At 47.6% G+C, this 20,413-nt stretch overlaps 1 protein-coding gene across 4 annotated transcripts in view; it reads right to left on the bottom strand.

The window, feature by feature from the left end:
- Positions 1-12,992, bottom strand: part of pleca (plectin a) — a 73,607-nt gene extending 60,615 nt beyond the window's left edge. For 2 of the 4 annotated variants that reach the window (XM_088010586.1, XM_088010589.1), the window contains exon 1: positions 12,806-12,992. In XM_088010586.1, coding sequence (XP_087866712.1) covers positions 12,806-12,896 — 91 coding nt within the window. In that variant the 5' untranslated portion in view covers positions 12,897-12,992. Of the gene's footprint in view, positions 1-1,268; positions 1,315-12,805 lie in introns of those variants that run through there. The other 2 variants (XM_088010591.1, XM_088010590.1) reach the window with 2 other exon arrangements.
- Between the last annotated feature and the right edge of the window lie 7,421 nt (positions 12,993-20,413).

The following is a 20,413-nucleotide window of genomic DNA, read 5'->3' as shown; positions in this document are numbered from 1 at the left end:
GCTACATATTTAGCTTCTGTAGCTACATATTTAGCTTCTGTAGCTACATATTTAGCTTCTGTAGCTAAATATTTAGCTTCTGTAGCTACATATTTAGCTTCTGTAGCTAAATATTTAGCTTCTGTAGCTACATATTTAGCTTCTGTAGCTAAATATTTAGCTTCTGTAGCTAAATATTTTAGCTTCTGTAGCTAAATATTTTAGCTTTTTGAACCGGGTCAGATGAACCAAGGCTGGAAATGTCAGAAACCCGACACCAGCCATGTTTACCTCAAAGCAGCGCCAGCGTCACGCCTCAGTGACCTCACAGGTCAACCTGACAGGTCACATGACAGGAAGACCCGCCCCCTTCAGGTTCATAGCCAATATTTACAGAAAATAACCAGGTGTCATAATTTATTACATAGAATCCAAACGTTGATTCAGACAGAGCCACTGAGAAACCCAGTACACCCCTGATCCAGCAGCTGCAGCTCTCCAATAACCCGCCCACATCACCATCCCTCCACCACCGTGCTGAGAGCCTGACCTGACGCGTCTGGTTCCCTCCACCATCTCTCCGTCTTTCTGGTCATTTCTGAGCTTCACTCTCTGACCTCTGACCTTGGAATCAATCTGCTGGGGATTTACACTCCCAGGAAGTTCTAATGGACTTCAGAAGGTCTGGAGATGACCTTTGACCCCCCAGGTCATTGCTGATGTCTTTCCAGAGTTCCTGATTGCAGAGGAGCAATCAGGAACCAATGATGTGAGGCTGATAGTTTGTTACTTTCTGTCTTGATTCCAGCAGAAACGGTGAGGAGGAGTTTCTGTTTCTGCCTCCGGTTCTGGTTCTGGTTCCTCCTGTGCAGTCGGGCCGAGTCTCAGAGGAAACCAGATGATCTGTTTGTGACTCAGGCAGGAAGCTGCAGAAAACTCCAGGAAAGTAAGCGGCTTTCTGAAGAGACGGGTGTTAAAATGTTCCAGTTGGAGTAAGTCTGAAACGTCAGCAGCAGGCGGGGGAGGGGGGAGCAGATGTGGAAAAACTCCCTGAGTGGGCGGAGCCCGGCCCACTCCCACTGCCAGGATCCCCACTGAAGCTCAAGATGTTTCAGGAAAACCAAAGATCCCAGATCTAAGTCGTCCAAACAAACGACAAGAAGCAGAAAAAGAGCAGAGAACCGGGTCGACCCGGATCGACCCGGCTGGGAATAATGCAGAACCCTGCAGAGTGATGCAGAGTGATGCAGGGTTCCTCCCCAGCATGCGGCGGCTGCAGGCAGACCTACCGTCCGGCTTGGCGTGGCAGAAGCAGCAGCGCAGATCCATCGTCTCTCTGGAGGAAGCAGAACTGAGCCGGAGCCGCTCTGACCTCACGACATTGTTCGGATCAGAACCGAGGGGGGCGTGGAGGAGGAGGAGGGGAGGGGGGCAGTCAGCTTTTCCTCTGGAAACATTTTCTCTGATTCTCACGTGTGCTGAGCGCAGCTGGACCGGCGCCACAGCTTGAGCCACCCTGGGTCACATTTTCTTACAAAGAGCGGAAAACAGATTTAAAGCAGCGGCGTTCTGACATCCAAACATCAGAACCAGAACCAGGGTAGGACGGGTTCTACCAGAAACAACCTGACTAAATGATTCTCAAAGCGGGCTCAGCTCCTGGATTTTGGGTCGGAACCAGGCTGCATCTGTCAGAAATTAAATAAAAGAATATTAAGGTGTTTATAATAAAACCTTCAGGTAGATTAAAGCTCCGTGTTTTTATCGGGTCAGAACCGCCGTCACTTCAGAATCACCCTCCCCTCCGCCCCCTGCTTCCCCCAAATAAATTATATACAGCAGTTATATCTGCCGTCACGTGGTGCCATCTGTCTCCTAGCAACAAGTGCGGCGTTCTGACAGATAGCCATACGCTGTCAGGATAGCATACATGCAGTGAGTACGCATGCCCGCGCATGCGCATTAAGAAGTCCGACCGTCAGTTCAGCATACGCAACAAGTTATGACGAAAATAAGTCATTAAATTGTTTATAATATCATATAATATGATAACTGTATAGATATACATGCGTTGTCGTGGTTTCAAAGTGTGTTTAAAGCAGGTCTGGCTGCAGCTGCAGTCAATTACAACACACCGTGTAAAACTCATTAACCTGCTTAACCGCTAAGTCAGGATGTCATACAGCTGTTAATAACCAAGTGTATGATGATCTACGTCATGATTCTATGTTGATGATTAAATAAAATCATATGGTAATAACAGCTATACATGTCTGAGCTAAGGTATGACTATCTGACAACATATGCTGATCTGACAGAACAGCGGCACTTTAGTTATTTCGAACAGAAAAAAAAGTAAAATCAAGAAAGAAGAAAAAATAAAAGTAAAGACAAATTATCACGCCCAAGTGACATGCAGTTTTATATTATCTGTTGCAGTAGTGACTAAACGAAGCACGGCATCAGCCTGAAGTGAGAAGGTTTAGGATGGCTGCTAACTTAGCGACTCTTTTCATGAGAGTCAAATTTAGAAACTTTCCCTGGTTTACGGGAGACTTTAACGGCAAAATGTGAAAGCGATAGTCCTGCAGCTGCAGCCAGCCGGTCCGCAGCCGGACGCTAACCGGCCGCCAGCCGGACGTCAACCGGCCGCCAGCCGGACGCCAACCGGCCGCCAGCCGGACGCTAACCGGACGCTAACCGGCCGCCAGCCGGCCACCAGCCGGACGCCAACCGGCCGCCAGCCGGACGCCAACCGGACGCCAACCGGCCGCCAGCCGGACGCCAACCGGCCGCCAGCCGGACGCCAACCGGCCGCCAGCCGGACGCTAACCGGACGCTAACCGGCCGCCAGCCGGCCACCAGCCGGACGCTAACCGGCCACCAGCTGGACGCCAACCGGCCACCAGCCGGACGCTAACCGGACGCTAACCGGACGCTAACCGGCCGCCAGCCGGCCACCAGCCGGACGCTAACCGGCCACCAGCTGGACGCCAACCGGCCACCAGCCGGACGCTAACCGGACGCTAACCGGCCGCTAACCGGCCACCAGCCGGACGCCAACCGGCCACCAGCCGGACGCTAACCGGCCGCTAGCCGGCTTGCTGCCGGCGGTTAGTCTGACCAGCCGCTTCAAAGCCGCTCCGCTCAGTCTGAAAAACGCAGCGCTGCCGCTGATCGCTCTGGATTAAATAATGTTTTAGTCACACCAAAATAAATTCAGACCGGCTTTCACTCTAGAAATGTTTCCAGAACATTTGTTGTTGCAGTTTGGCCTCCATCCAGCAGAGGGCGCCGCCGAGCCAGTTGATACTGAAATAAAGATGGTGGCGAGAAAGAAGTGGTCCAAACAAAGTCCGGTGTGGGATGGAAAATGGCCTTAGCGCGGTTCTAAAAGCTGCTGAAGTTTCAAACTGAAACTATGAAGGAGAGAAAAGCCGAGAAATTAATAATTATGAAATAAATCAACTTTCTCCATTTGTTCAGTCAGGATTTAACACAGCTGACACAAAACGTTCAAACTTAATCATTTTTTAAATTCAGCAAACAAACGTGAGCGATCCATGGCTAACTTCAGTTGAATCAATCACTGACCTGTGGAGGCAGAGTCATGCTGTGGGCCGCAGGAACCTCTCAGATTAAAACTAAATATTTAGTAGTTTTTTATTCTCAGTCCTCCAGATGATTTCTGCAGATCCTACCAACTGGTCCAGAGGTCAGAGGTCATCCTCTGATCTCTGCTGCACCAACATTCCCACCAGCAGCCGTACTGGGAACCAGTGGAAGCGTCTGAACAGTATGAGTTTTCTGGAAAAAAGCGTTCCGATGGAAAAATGCTGGAGCCGAGCAGGATCCCTGAGGAGCGACATGTTTCTGATCAGAACCAGAGCTGGATCAGCATGAAAGGAATGAAAACTATTCCAGACGGTTTTCATCCACAGGCTGCGCCCGTCTGAGGAACGACAGCAATCTGGGAACCGGGTCGGACCAGAACCCACACACACCTCTGGTGTGAACTCCGGACCGATCCCAAGCTGTTCCCGTCAGTGAAAACGGTTGCAGCCATCCAACCGTTTCTTATCGGGTCGTCAGTCAGAACCGGGTCGGTTTTTCTGAACCCCAGCATTCAGCAGATTCTGGGACAGCAAACGGCATCTGAATAGTGCGGCATGTATTTCCTGTGACTGCTCTAAGGAACAGGAGCCACTAGTAGTCAAACTTGGTTCATCACCTGGACATGGACACAAATAGGCTGCATGGGATGCATTGAATCAGAGCCCATTCATGGGTTAGAATGGCCTAGTCAAAGTCCAGACGTGAATCTAACAGAATCACTGAACAGACTTGAGACGTTTAAACGAGAAGACCTGCAGCTAGCAGGTTGTACTGAGTTCAGATTCAAATACCTGCCACACTTTTCAGACCATAAATGTATGTACAAATCGCACAAAAACGTAAAATAATAGTCCTTTACTTTATGATTGAACTATACCATTATGCCCCATCACATAAAAATACAATACTTTGAAGGTCCAGACAGAATGTGAAAAAGTGATGGTGTGAATACTTTTATATGTATGAAACGCTGAGTCAGCAGAAAGAAACGAAACGCTGAGTCAGCACTCAGTGGCCTGAGTGAGTCTCAGCTAGCTGATAGGAACCACGGCCCTGAACGGAGTCGCTCAGTAGGGACGCCGAAAGAAAACCAAGATGGCGGAGCCTGACGGTCCTCAGTATGCTGGCTCAGCGGCTCAGACAGACTCGCCACCAAGCAACTTTTAAAGGAGCAGAAAAACGTTTCACTGATGAACAGCGGAGCAGGAAGCGTTGAGCTTTTAAAACAAGTTCGACCTTTAAATGGAGACTAGTGACATCTAGTGGCAGCACCTGCAGATTGCAGCCAACTGAGCAGCTCAGGTTTCTACATCCTGATTAGAAATCTCATCCTCATGAATGATATGGATGGAAACTCCAGAGAGGCCTGTGATGAGACGTGAGGACAAAAAGCTTCTGAACCAGGAACTCTCCAGGGAACGCGGCTAAGATGGCCGACAGAGAGCAGCTAATGGGAGCAGGCGAGACGCAGAGGAAACTCCGGCTGCAGCTTCAGGATGGGAAACTTCAGAAGAAGAAGACAGAAAGCGGAGGAAGGAAACGTGACCGCTGCAGTGAGTCATCAGAACCGCTGACAGGGCGTGGCCGGTCCGGTATGCCTGCTGCCATGGCAACGGACACACCACAGAAACATGAGCACGCACACACAGAGGCGAGGCCGCGACAGCGACACCATCAACACACACACACGGTTCCTGGAAGTGAGACTGAGTCACAGAATCAGAACCAGAACCTAAATATACCCAAAAAACCTCCTGAGAGAGAATCTCCTCGGAGATCAACCACAAAACGAAAAACACCAAACAGACAGGAAGTAAAACCTAAAGTTATTTCTGCTTCTTCAGCCCGTTACAAAACATAAAGTTATGATTTAAAGAAGCTGCTTCAACAAAAAACGGTTTATTCTGAATTCACCAGAACATCATGTAGAAAACCTGGCAACGCGATGCGGACCGAACCGAACCGAACCTCTAGACCTGCCATGTTTACTGCACTACATTACACATAAAGCAAAGCCCTCTGTTGATAAGGAACAAACTGAGCCTAATGTTGAACTGAACCGAAGGTCTTAATCGGTTTGAAAAGCCTTTCGTCAGTGAAAACCTCAAACAGCAACATTAAATCAACCAGAGGGCCAGAATCCGTCCCCGGGCCGCACTTTGGACAACACCCCACCAGATATTGGCTAATAAGAGCGAAGCCATGTCTTAGCTAAAACCTGCTAATGTTCAAGAGAAAATTAGCCAAAAAATGTGCACAAAATAGCTAAAACTAGCCATTCATCTAAAACTAGTTAGCATATTTACTAGCTAATATTAGTAAATGAACAATTAGCTAAAAAGTAGCAAACTGTTAGATAAAGTTTTGTTCTTTAGTCCAGTTTGACTTCTGGAGATCTTCGTTGTGTTCAGGAGCCAATATGGCTTCCTGCCTGTAACTTTAACCTCAGTTTCCCAGACAATTAGCAACTGGATTGTCCAGAAAACATAACGAGCCTCTGACTCCTCCCATGCTGCTCTGCCTGAACTACTAGCCTGACTCAGCGCTCTGCTTCCCAACGCTGCAATTACAAACAAACCCAATCTGGTTCCTGAAGAAGAAAACGCTCCGTTGCTGAGGTTTCTGAGGGAACTGCAGGATTCAAACCACCGTCAACAGCAGCAGCAACAAGCGGTGTCCTGAAGTTCTCACTGATGCTGCGTTCTGTTTCACTTTACGGCAGGCGCTGCTGCAAAGTACCACGTTTGTTGCTAGGAGACAGTTTGTACCACATCACATTCCTGTTGATCCCAGCGTGGAACAACAACCAACCGAACCTGGAGATGAGGTTTCTACCTGAACCTGCAGATTTTAATCCAGACGCTAATCTGGAGCAGATTATTCATTGGGATGGTCCAAGAGGTCGCTTTAGAAAAGAAGAAGAAGAAATCCCTCACATGAGTTTCTGGATTATAATAATCTGGTTTAATGAAATGAGCATAAAACCCGCTTTCACAGAGAGCTGTTTGTGCAGCCGGCTAATCGCCTAGCCTGCTGCCATCAGATGACCCAGCAGCTCTGACTCACCAGAGACGAGGACATTTTGAACCGACAGACATTGTTGCCCGTCCTCCAGTTGAACAGACTTCCTGTCTTCCTGAACATTAGCAGCTTTGCTGGATCAGCTCAGGTCGGGGGACATTCGTTTCCTTCCCTTAGTTTCCATGACGATGCCTGGGCTAAATGCATGCCACACTTTTCAGATTTTGTTTTTAAAGTTAAAACCAGCTTCCTGTTGGTTTATCACATAAAATCCCACTGAAATAAAGATCTGTCAGGAGCCTGACGGGTTTGGCTCTGAGTTATAATCATTTGTATTTTAAGAACAGAATTAATAAAACCTGAGAAGTTTTATTTTTTAATTTTTCAGTATTTATTGGTCAAACAAAATGTTTTAAAGTGACAGGCTGTATTTTAAACACGAACTCTAGATGGATATGAACGGTTTCTGATTTTACTATGACTTGCTGTAAATCGCTCGTTAGCACGTGAGTAAAGTTCTGTTCGTCTGGTTCTAAGGGTTCAGTTCTGTCCAGAACCGCCTGCAGGTCCAGTTCAGTTCTCAGAAGAAGAGGACGAGAGACGTGATGAAGGTCACAAGTCAACCCTGAACCTCCGGCTGGACCTCATAGGTCTGCCAGGACCGGGCCCAACAGAACCAGTGATGGTAAAACTGGAGCTGAACATCATAAAAAACCAGAAAGAGCCAGAAACGTTCTGCTGCTGCTACACCACCCCCTGCTGGCTGCTGCTGGAACTGCAGGCAGAACCACCGGCTGGACCGGATCCCGTCCTCCAGCAGAACCCAAAGACTGCAGCTGAGGAAGAGGAGGAGGAAGAGTCTGCAGTGAAACTCACTGGAATGGATCCGACTGGAACCAACATGGCCGACACACGACCGGACAGAACCAAGATGGAGCAGCCTTTGACTGGACCAGACAGTCCATTTGTCCAGCAGCTGGAGCTCGGACCAGACTGGGTCAGCACAGAACCAGGAAAATCCACAACAGCACGGCCTAGTCAAAGTCCAGTCCTGAATCAGCTGAGAGTCTGAGGTGTGACCTGATGAGGTTCATCTGACCTGGAGGCACACCGCACTTTTCAGATTTTATCTATGAGACAATCTGATTGGCTCGTCACATTACAGACAGAACCGGATTCTGTTCAGGTCCAACGGGGTCAGGACGGGTTCTGGTTCTGCTCAGGCTGCTGCAGTCACAGCAGCTGACTCAGAACACAGCCCAAAGGATTTGGGTCAAGGCTGGAACCGGGTCAGTCGGAACCAGGTCAGCCCAGACAGACTGAAGAAAGCCCGACCCGTTTGCTCAGCAACCAGAACCGAGTCATTATCCCAACCCAAGATGAAAATCAGCAGGGTTCTGATCCGATTCTGGACAGAACTCCAGATCACTGGTTCTGAGCCTCCAGAACTGGATCAGACAAGTCTGCAGTGTTTTGGGTCACTCAGTGAAGCGCACTGCTTTGGTTCGGTTGGGAAACATTCTGAGCCAGTTGGACCGGGCCTCAGAACCAGAATCATTTACCTTCCTCTGGATCCGACCCGATTCTGACCCAGTTCCAGTTCTGTCAGCCGAGCCGGTCCAGAACCTAGATTTCAAAATAAAAGCCAGTCTGTTGACACAGAAACTCTGCAGAACTCTGGTTGGGTTCTGATGAACCCGGTTCTGTTTGGACCTGCATGGTGCTCCATCAGAACCAAACCAGATCACAGAACCTTGGACCTGACTCAGTTACTGCTCTCAGGAGGATTGTTCTCATTGGTTCTGACCCGGTTCAGCTTACAGCACCAACCAATCAAAACGTCTCCCACCTGACCTCTTCCCTGTTTCTGACCAATCAGAGCTCAGAGTGTTCTGGTTCAGGTTGGCTCCGCCCCCCCCGGAAGGGAGGGGCGGAGCCAACCACTGCTGAGTCACTGGCAACCAGTGACTCAGCAGAACCAAACGGTCATTCTGGATGAAGTACGCGTTTCCATAACAACTCAAACTATTTCAGCTTCCTCAGGCTTTGCAGCAAAGCATTATGGGAGAAACCAGCCAAGAAACACCACAGAACAGCAGCTGCCCCCTGGTGGTGGCACTGGGAACAGCAGCTCCATGTTGTCTCCAGAGCAGAACTTCTACCGAGGTTAGATCTGACTGTGATCGTCTCCAGAAATGCAGACTGAGCCAGAATGGGTGAGAGGCTCTTAAAGGGCCAGCATCATTAAATAAACCTTTGGTCTCTCCATCATGTTTTCCCTCCAGTGTTGCTCTGATTCTTTCATGTTAGAGGAATCCTTTAGTCTCCATGGCAACCACTCAGTTGATCAACACCTGAGTGGACCTAGCCCCGCCTTCAAGGCGTAGCTCCTCCCCTTCTCAGCTCCTTCAGACCAGCCAGCAGAAATTAGCAAACAGCTGCTGAGCTCATTACAGGAGCTGCTGCTCAGAGCAACACTGGTAAAAATGTTAAAGGGTTAATAGAGGAGCCATGTTGGGACAACTTCCTGGAGGCGGAGCCTCCGGAAGAGCAGGAGCTTCTTAAAGAGACAGAGGCCTAATTTCAGTTATGAAGCTAAACTGATTTTAATATATTTATATATAAAACATTTTTGTAACAATTGGTGGAAACATAGTTACTGTGGAAAACACTTGATACCGGCCCTTTGAGAGCTCAGTCAGAACCAGAACCATCTCCGGACCCGGCCTCAGCGTCCTTAAAGCTTTCTGCATTCCACTCACTAATCTGGATATAATCTGGACATCCATCAAAGCCGCCATGTTTGCTCTGCTGCTGCGACTCTGACTCGGCAGCATCTGAAGCCCCCATGCTGTTACCGTGGCAACGCGCCAGCCGCGCTGCACCATCAGTCGCATTCAGTGTCGCATGCTGCAGCAGCATCCGCTGCAGGGAGAGGGGCACTGTGGGAAACTCAGCCCGTACCTTTAAGAGAGCTGATCTCATGCTGGATGGAGCGGGCGGGGTCCATGTCCTCTGGACCGGTCCGGACCCGAACGGCTCTGTGGTTCTGACCCGGTCCTGGTTCTGCTGCTGCTGTTGCTGCTCAGCCGTGGCTCTGATGGAGTCAGCAGGGCGGACAGCAAACCTCCTCCCCCCTCCCCGGCCTGCTGCTGCCCCGCCTACAGAGGGGGGAGGGAGGGGGGGCTCCGTCTCTGAGCATCGGCCAATGAACAGGCAGAAACGGAATCACATGACCAGCATCTGAAATGGGTTGAATTATCTGTCCTGCTTTATTTCATCATTATTCCAGAACAACAGAGATAATCTCTGGGATTATTATGAACAATCTGACTGATCACTGATCAACTTCCATGGATCGGAACCAGCAGAACCATCAGAACCAGCAGAACCAGCAGAACCATCGGAACCAGCAGAACCATCAGAACCAGCAGAACCATCAGAACCAGTAGAACCATCAGAACCAGCAGAACCAGCAGAACCAGTAGAACCATCAGAACCAGCAGAACCATCAGAACCAGTAGAACCATCAGAACCAGCAGAACCAGCAGAACCAGTAGAACCATCGGAACCATCAGAACCATCAGAACCAGTAGAACCATCAGAACCAGCAGAACCATCGGAACCAGCAGAACCAGTAGAACCAGCAGAACCAGTAGAACCAGCAGAACCATCAGAACCAGCAGAACCATCAGAACCAGTAGAACCAGCAGAACCATCAGAACCAGTAGAACCATCAGAACCAGTAGAACCATCAGAACCAGTAGAACCAGCAGAACCAGCAGAACCATCAGAACCAGTAGAACCAGCAGAACCATCAGAACCAGTAGAACCAGCAGAACCATCAGAACCAGCAGAACCAGTAGAACCAGCAGAACCATCAGAACCAGTAGAACCAGCAGAACCATCAGAACCAGTAGAACCATCAGAACCAGTAGAACCATCAGAACCATCAGAACCAGTAGAACCATCAGAACCATCAGAACCAGTAGAACCATCAGAACCAGCGCCACACCTTGGGTCGCTCTCACACCTGGAAGTGTCCATCAGATTATTTCAGATTATTCTGAAACGCCTCTTCATCTTCATCACTACTCTTCCTCATCCTGGCAGGAATCAGTTTCATCTCCAAATAGAAAATGGATCAGTAATCAATAATCAATGAGGACCCAGTTTCATCTGCACCAGAGCCACCAGTCTGGGACCAACTCCTTTAGCTGGACTCCAGTTTGGACCAGACCGGGCTGGGCCAGCTCAGGTCCATTAATGAGGAGAAGCTTCCAGGTTCTACTGCTTCATTAAGTCCTGGTTTCATTAGAATGGGGACCTGAGTTAGCTAGCTAACTGGTTAGCTGCCCAAGTTGGTGGCTGCAGAAAACTTTCTCCTTCCTAATCCAGATTAATGAAGATCATCATCACCATCACGGTTTATTGAACCTGGATTAAACTCCTCCAGATTAATAATCTGCTGTTTTCCTGCAGCAGGTCCAGGAAATGTTGACGGCGCCGCCTGCAGAACTATTTTTGAACGTCGGATCCAGTTTCATGGAACTGATCGGGGGGTTTCTGCACGCGCTCAGACAATCTGAGCCTCCAACACGGACCATCATGCACTGCTGCTGTAGCCCAGGAGAACCAGATGTGGGCTGGTTCTGCAGAACCTTCTGGAGTCCAACAGCTGGGTCCAAACCGGGTCAGAATAGAACCAGGATCCAAACAACACAATGGCCTAGTTAAAGTCCAGACCTTCTGCATGTATCTGCAGGGTTCAGTGGACCCAAAGTTCTCCAGAACTGGATCCCACCACCAGAACCCGGCTGTTTCTAGGTTTAATCAGAACATCCCAGAGCTAAAGGTTAAAGGTCGGTCAGAACCAGAGCAGAACTCCTGGGTTTTAGCTTAAACAGAAGCAAATAGAACCAAGAAATGTTTACCCAGCAGAAACCCGAGACCTGGTACCAGAACCCGACCAGAACCAGAAGCTGACCCAGTCCAATGAGGCCCCATAGAGAGAAAGTTCTGCCTCTGCAGTTCAACTCATCATGAGATCCAGAGAAATATTCATGATGGCAAACTGCAAAACGCACTGAAAAAAACCTAATCGACAGAAGAAGCGCAGCAAACCGGCTGCACTAAACTGAAGCGAATTCCTCCAGACCAGCAGGGGGCGTTGAGCGTCAGATCATCTGGAACCGGGCAGAGTCTCTAGGAGAAAGTTGGAGGAAGGAAGAAATGTGTTTTACACACAGAACATCAGGATATTTACCTAGGTGATACTACCTGCTGCAGATGCCCCCTAGTGGCCTGGAGGACTTCCAAAAATCATTCTATTTCCTACTTTCTATCATCCAGCTTGTGTGAACCTGCAGGCCACCGTAGCATTAGCATAAACCTCACTGATAAAACCAGAAAACAGCTTTCTGAAAATCAATAACTGACATTACATTGTGATGAGCGGAATCATCTAAATCATCAGATTATTGATCAAGTCGATTCCAATCCACTGGGTTTATAGACGTAAAGGAACTCAGGGTTTTCACTGTTTTTCAGCTCTCTGTTCCAGATCTGTGGTGCATAGAAGCTGAATACAGCTTCTCCATGTTTGGTTCTGGATGCAGAGCAGAACCAGAACCACCAGGCTGATCCAGCAGCAAAAAAAAGATCTTTAATCTGTTCAGTGATTTATAAACTAGCAGCAGATTAAAGCCTCTGACTGAAGGAATGTAGATCTGGGTGGTGTAGATCTGGGTGGTGTAGATCTGGGTGGTGTAGGCTGAAACTGATTCATCAGCAGGAAGCCATGCAGCACCCTGACAGGAAGTGATGCAGCAGCCACCACAGAGCGCTGTGGTCGCTGAGAGGAAGGCTCTGCTTGTTCAGGACACACGGCATGGAGACCAGCCTGATGCTCCGGCAGACCCAACAGAACCAGAACCACCAGAACAAACAGAACCAGAACCAACAGAACCATCATCGTTGGCGCTGCCGCCACCAGCATGTCTCCTCCACTAGTTCAGAGATTCTCCACCTGATCACCGCCTGGAGGACCAGGAATGAAACTTTGTTTGCTGTAAAGCTCATCCAGACTGACCAGAACCAGAACCAGCTCCATTTGGACCTGTTGGCCTGATTGCTTCCACTGCACCACGCCTCAGAGGTTCTGTTGGAACCCAGCAGAACCTCACATTACCTTTATATTTTTCTCTGACGTTCTCGTAGGCCCGGACAAAGTCCTGCTCCTCCAGCTGGCGCTGACCCGCTTCGGGTATCGGCAGGGACATGGCCCGGCTGGGTCTGGATCTGGATCAGACCGGGTCAGGATTCTCTCACCTCAAACTTTCCTGTTTCAGAACCAGCCGACCCGTTTCTCCTCAGTGCTGTTAAAGCCCCAGCTGTCGGCTCCACACACACACACACACACACACACACACACACACACACACACACACACCCTGCCACAGGCTCACTCACCCTGCCCGCTCTTAAAGGCACAGCGCCCAAAACACAGAAACACGACCGGCTGACAGAAACCAGAGGCAGAGCAGCGAGGGGTTCTTCTGTTTCCTGTTTCCAGTAGAACCCGGCCCAAATGGACCCCAATGATGGGACAGAAACTCCAGCTGGTCCTGGAACAGACCCAGATCTATGGACTCCATGGGTTCTGGTCAGAACCAGAACCCAACACCGAACAAGACAAACTCCTTCAGCTGATTTAAAACTGTCTCCCAGATCACTGGGAGGTTCTGGTTTCTTCTTCTTCTGCAGCAGACGTTGTGAAGCGTCAGAGGAGCCTGGGGGTCCAGTCCTGGCTGAACAAAACCGGTCTCTGATCGTCTGGTAGTCCAGCAAACTGGGTTCTGCTGTGGTTCTCTTTCTTCTGGTCTGAGTCAAACCAACTTGTTCCCCTCCAGGCCTGTGGGGGCGCTGCACCAACAACCACTGAAGGAAACGACAAAAACCTCTGAAACCAGAACCAGCAGCAGAACCAGAACAAGCAGCAGAACGTTTCTGACAGCACTCCTCCACTGCGGGTCAATGTGATGGTGGAGTGTGTGACGGCAGCATCACATTATTTGCTGCAGACAGTGAAACTTTTCCCACGGTAACAGCCACAGGGTTTCCTGTAGCTCTGGGCTCACAAAACAAAATCATGTTAGACAGAACCAGGTGTGAAAGTAGTTTGAAATTCTTGGGGGTACCATGACAAAAGGATTTTATATATATATATATATATATATATATATATATATATATATATATATATATATGTGCTGTCCTTGAGTGCTGGACTCAAGGACAGCACAGAGGCCCTCATCCTGGCCGCCCAGGAACAGGCCCTAAACACCAGAGCAATAGAGGCTCAGATCTACCACACCAGACAAGACCCAAGGTGTAGGTTGTGCAAGGAGGCCCCTGAGACAGTCCAGCACATAACAGCAGGGTGCAAGATGCTGGCAGGGAAAGCGTACATGGAACGACATAACCAAGTGGCGGGCATAGTGTACAGGAACATCTGTGCAGAATATGGACTGGAAGCCCCGAGGTCAAAGTGGGGAACACCCCCAAAGGTGGTGGAGAATGACCGAGCTAAGATCCTGTGGGACTTCCAGATCCAGACAGACAAGATGGTAATGGAGAACCAACCGGACATTGTGGTGGTGGATAAAGAACAGAGGAAAGCCGTTGTGGTGGATGTAGCAATACCAAGTGACCACAACATCAGGAAAAAGGAGAAACTGGAGAAATACCAGGGCCTCAGAGAGGAACTGGAGAAGGCCTGGAAGGTGAAGACCACAGTGGTGCCTGTGGTCATCGGGGCCCTCGGGGCAGTCACCCCCAAACTGGAGCAGTGGCTCAAACAGATCCCAGGAACAACATCAGACATCTCAGTCCAGAAATGTGCAGTTCTAGGCACAGCCAAGATACTGGAGGAGAACCTGAAGCTCCCAGGCCTCTGGGGGGGGGGGGAGAGAGAGAGAGAGAGAGAGACCACCCGCGGAGGGTGAGAGGGGAATTTTTTTTTTATATATATATATAAAACTGGTTCTTTGTGTGCTTTGGAGTTTCTGTGCTGATTAATTTTTTTGCGAAGCGATAAAAGCTGGTAGCTCTTGAATTGCTCCAAAATAAAGCTGTATCTCCTCCTTCCACCCACTGGCTGCCATGTTGAACCTTGAGATGCCAGGAGACCTAAATCCTGAACTTCATGGCATGGAGTCATCCCAGTTTTCCATGTCTGGCATATAACCATTCATCTTATCTTTTAAACTGGTTCTACTGATCCTGTGTCCAGACGGAGGGATAATCAGCAGCCCAGCATCATGACCTGTTTGTTCAACATGGCTCCTCCTCACCCTGACAGGAGGAACCACAGAGCTCTGTTAGGTTAAAGCTCATCTTCTGGAGTTGGGATGTTTTTCCTCCAACAGGATCCAGAGGAATCACCTCAAACCAGATGTTGGACTGGATTTTATTTCAATGTTATTTGTGAATGTTAGAGCCTCATTTTCAGCAGTGGAGCTTTAAGGTTGAAAAAGGTTTTAATTTTGGAGAAAATCTCATCAACATCAATATTTACACTAAATAAGAGGCAAAAATAATAATAGTTTGATAGAAGAAAAGCCTCCCAGACTCTGAGCCCGACACCAAACTATTTTTATATTAGACAATTAATTTAATTTCACATAATTATGGCGGTAGAAGCCATTTGTCTGTTAAATACTTAATGAAACATATTTACCGTGTTTGATGTTTGTTGTAAATGACATATACTCACAAAGAACGAGGTCATCAGTCCAAGTTTGTGGTTTATTGAATGTTCAGAAACTACGGCGGCTGTAAAGAGCCACAGCAAAGGTAAACAAAGGTAAAACAACCTGAACAGGTGATCAGCTGAAAACCACTCTGTTGTGTCACCACTAGGTGGTGTACGAGAATAGGATAGACTGGGGGAGAGAAGGAGAAGAAGAGAGAAGATGGCGGAGAGGATGACCTGATCATAGACATAATATAAGCATAGACGCCTCATGGACCGCTCCGGCGCAGGAAATACGGCGGCCATCTTGGAGCGGTATACCCTCCTACTTTGCTCAACCAAAACAGCAGCAGATGCCTCAGCACTGAGGGATATTGTTGTTCTGGTCGATGGATTATTGATGTGAGGGCTCCACAGACAACATTTCACAAGTAAGATGGACATATTATTGTGTATATATAGTGATTAGAATATTACTTTACTGTATTTATGTCCACCGGCGAGATACCAGCTAATATTAGCTACAGTGCTTGGTGTAATACGGGTTCAGCCCCGCTATGAAGGCTGACTGAGATTCTGTACATCTAAAAAAATGTATTATTCTCTAACATTGACTTAGATTATCTGACACAAGGGCCTATATTAGAAATGAAACAATATAACACATATTATAAAACTTATGTGTTATAACATTCACCGGCAAAGTTTACACAGGTGGTAAAGACTATTATTTATATTCTTTCACTCTGTCAAAGTAAGATACATCCTAAATCTTCAGTTTTTGTTTTGAAAGTTTCCTAAAGACACGATGTGAGGAAGAAGAGGGAGAAATCTATAAAGAGAGACGGATTCACTGCAGGATGAATCTCACCGGATTTTGGACTCGTCGGCTGAAAAACATATTATATATATATATATATATATATATATATATATATTATATATATATATAATATATATATAATTTTTTTATTTTAAATTTTTTTATTTTTTATATATATATATATATACATATATATATATATATATATATAATTCAGTATTAATCTTTATTTATTAGTGTTTGTATAGTTATATAAATATATATTGATATTACTAAATGTATTAAATAAATTATGAACGGCTGTGTGCTTTGTAATATGCTCTTCATACATCGATATCAGAATATTCCATTCCTATTCTATTGTTATAGCCACTAAGCATATTTAAATATGATGAACTATGTATTAAAAACATACTTAAAAATACAATTGTTTATAAACGTTGCTTTGATAGATGTTTGAATATGGTTTACAGAAACAAAAAAGTGTGTTATGATCGATTAAATGCGCTGATACGTCATTGTGCTGCTAAACACATAACGCTGAGTGGAGTGGTGGACCGCTCCAAGATGGCCGCCCTAAATCTCGTCAGCGACAATAGGCGAGAGCGGTCCATGAGGCGTCTACCCTTATATTATGTCTATGGACCTGATGTTACTGTACTGCTGAGCGAGTTCTGAATAAACGCTGTTAAGAGTTCTTTATCTACTTCAGCTTCTACCTCGTCCTGGCTTCCAAACATAACACACTCCACCTTTTTACTCTTTAAACACACCCGTTGCCATGGCAACCGCCACGGGCCGACCCGAGATTACGTTAAAAACATTCAGTCCGTTATGATATCAGGTTTTCAGGCTTGATATTTATTTTGTGATCATTAATAAGCCTCTCAGGCTGATTAGTTCATTTAAACTCCTGCTCTAGTTATTTTGGTAATGGAACCGAAACGCACAGAATTGCGCAACACCTTGTTGAAACAATAATTACTGAGATTATTATTGTTGTTGGGTCATTAATTTGAACACATTTTGTTGATTTTTGTTGTTCTTTAATAAAGTTCTGAACGTTTTAAGCCAATCAGAGGAGGACCTGCTGGTCTCAGCAGCATCAGTTTGTCACCTGATGCTGAGATCGGCGTGTTGCTGCCCTGCTACAGTAAAGAACAGTTCAGAAACTATATGAAATGGGAAAAAAGCTGTTTATTAACTGATTAAGTCACAGTGAACCCGTTGATGCTTTACAGCTGACAGCCGCTCCTCTCAGGTACTGCGAACCCCGCTAAATCTTTTAGGGGTAGCGGTACCGACCGTACCCCCCCTACTTCCACCCCTGCATAGAACTGAGATAAATGCAGTAAAACCTGGAGAGCGGATCAGAACCACAACAGGGTCGGGTAAAGTCCAGGTTCTGTGACCCGGTTAGACTGACTGATGGTTCTGATGGACCGAATGACTGAGGTCCATCAGAACCGGGTTAGTTTCTGTAACAGAATAACAGCAGGACCAGACTGATGTTTGCTCAGCTATCTGGAGAAACTGGCAGGTTCCGTCATCAGGAATGTGGGAAACATTTCAGCATGGAGCAATCTGATTGGCTGCGGTGCAGCAGCTGGGGTTACGGTTGCCCTGGCAACCAGTGAGTCATGAAGTAAAAAGTTTCCCAAATCCTCCAGATTTAGCTGTGATTTATCCAACAACTAAAACTTCAATGTTTCCTTTCTTGATGAGTAAAAATTAACCTTTTGAGTTCAAAGCGAAAATGTCCTCATGGACCCAGAAGCATCCTGCTGCAGTTTCTGACCACGATCCTCCACAGATCAGGTAGTGCATGCTAAGGTTTTATGTGATTAGCTTTAGCGCATGCTAAGGTTTTACGTGATTAGCTTTAGCGCATGCTAAGGTTTTACGTGATTAGCTTTAGCGCATGCTAAGGTTTTACGTGATTAGCTTTAGCGCATGCTAAGGTTTTACGTGATTAGCTTTAGCGCATGCTAAGGTTTTACGTGATTAGCTTTAGCGCATGCTAAGGTTTTACGTGATTAGCTTTAGCGCATGCTAAGGTTTTACGTGATTAGCTTTAGCGCATGCTAAGGTTTTACATGATTAGCTTAGCGCAGGCTAAGGTTGTATTCTCCATTATAGCCATGGCGGCCATATTGAAAGATGGGAAATATATGGTTCAAAGTATGAAGGCTATGACCCCAAAAACCCAGCAGAACTGCTGTTCACCTGGAGCGGAGTAGAACCAGGCTCTCTCCAAACGGACCGAACCAAATCAGATTTTGGGATGGAAATGTTTCATTTTGCTGTGAAATAAAATCAGAAACCATCGTTTGACTGAAGAGATGAAAGCCGAGCAGACATAGGTCAAAGGTCAGAGGAGTCTCTGAGCTTCCTCCTCCATCTCCTAGGGAGACGGCTTCCCTTCAGTCCAGTCTGGTTCCCCCACTAATTAAACACGACCGGAACCGTTCTGTCCTCTGCAGGAAGAAAGGAGCAGCCTGTTGGACCTGCATGCTGATGGGCTGGAGATTCTGGTTCTGACCGGATTCACCTCCACATGCTGACCCCTGGTGGCCGTCCTGATTACTGCAGCGAGGTGAAAACCCAAACCTGGGTCTACAGTCCTTCACTGGCCTGCTCTGCTTCCCCAGAACCAGAACCATGTAGAAGCAGCATTCAGCTTCTATGCTGAACAAACTTCCAGAAAACTGAAAAGCTGCTGAAACCCTGAGCTCCTTCAGCAATTCAGCTGTTAGGACTGAATTGATTATTGATCGTTGGATTTTACGTGTATTGAAGATTTATTGATGGTACTTGACAAAATCTAATATTTGTTGCTTTCATCCACAATTGAAAACACAATTGAAACTGTTTTATGTTGATATGAAAACTCGACCCAGAACCAAACCAGAACCAACCCAGAGAAAATCCAGACTCCATGAGGAAAGACTCCAGCCTGGGAACTGAACTCACAACCTTCCCGCTGCAAGGCAGCAGTTCCACCAACTGGATCATTCTTAGAAACCAGAACCGGCTCAGATACGATCAGGGATTAAACCTAATTAAGCAAAGCGCTATGAGAAACGAATAAAATCATCAACACAACAGGAAACCCACTAACAGGAAACATGCTAACTGGAAAAACGCTAACGGGGACATGCTAAAAGGAAACCTGCTAACGGAAACATGCTAACGGAAAACCTGTTAACAGAAAACATGATAACAGCAAACCCGCTAGTGGAACCCCGCTAACAGGAAACCCGCTAACGGAAACATGCTAACAGGAAACCCGCTAACGGAAACATGCTAACAGGAAACCCACTAACAGAAACATGCTAACCGGAAACCCGCTGATGGAACCCCGCTAACAGGATACCCGCTAATGGAAACATGCTAACGGGAAACCCGCAAATGGAACCCCGCTAACAGGAAACCATGTAATGGAAACATGCTAACAGGAAACCCGCTAACAGAAACATGCTAACAGGAAACCTGCTAACAGAAACATGCTAACAGGAAACCTGCTAACAGGAAACCCGCTAACAGAAACATGATAACAGCAAACCCGCTAATGGAACCCCGCTAACAGGAAACCCGCTAACGGAAACATGCTAACAGGACACCCGCAAATGGAACCCCGCTAACAGGAAACCCTGTAATGGAAACATGCTAACAGGAAACCCGCTAACAGAAACATGCTAACAAGAAACCCGCTAACGGAAACATGCTAACAGGAAACCCGCTAACTCAGTGGTGTACAAAGTGGGTCCTGGAGTTCCGGCATCCTGCATGTTTTAGTCTCTCCCTGGTTTAACGCACCTGGATCAAATGATGGCTCGTTTGAGGCCCTAAGAGGAACATTGACAAGCTGAACAGGTTGTTACCACCAGGAACAGAACTAAAACGTGCAGGATGCCGGGCCTCCAGGACCCACTTTGGACACCCCTGCTCTAACTGGAGCTCTGCGTAAATCACACGGCGTCCGTCAGTCTGGCATGGTAGCCGCGCAGCGCCTCACCTGCGATCCGGATCACGGCGCGCTCCGCCGGGTCCAGAACGTCCCCCGAGGCCGACTTGGACCGCTTCATGCGCTGGTGCTTCTGCAGGTTCCAGGGCAGCGTGTCGCCCGGCAACGGGCAGCAGCCGCCGGAGGTCGAGTCGCTGTCCTCCGACGCGGCTCGGACCAGAGGCCGCCGCCGCGTCGCCACCTTCGTGCCGTC

The sequence above is a fragment of the Poecilia mexicana genome, unplaced genomic scaffold, assembly GCF_051168715.1.
Source record: "Poecilia mexicana isolate PSO_F unplaced genomic scaffold, ASM5116871v1 scaffold_11, whole genome shotgun sequence".
Classification (NCBI taxonomy): Eukaryota; Metazoa; Chordata; class Actinopteri; order Cyprinodontiformes; family Poeciliidae; genus Poecilia; species Poecilia mexicana.
The sequence above is the reverse complement of the archived record's forward strand: the minus strand, read 5'-3'. Positions and strand labels throughout refer to the sequence as shown.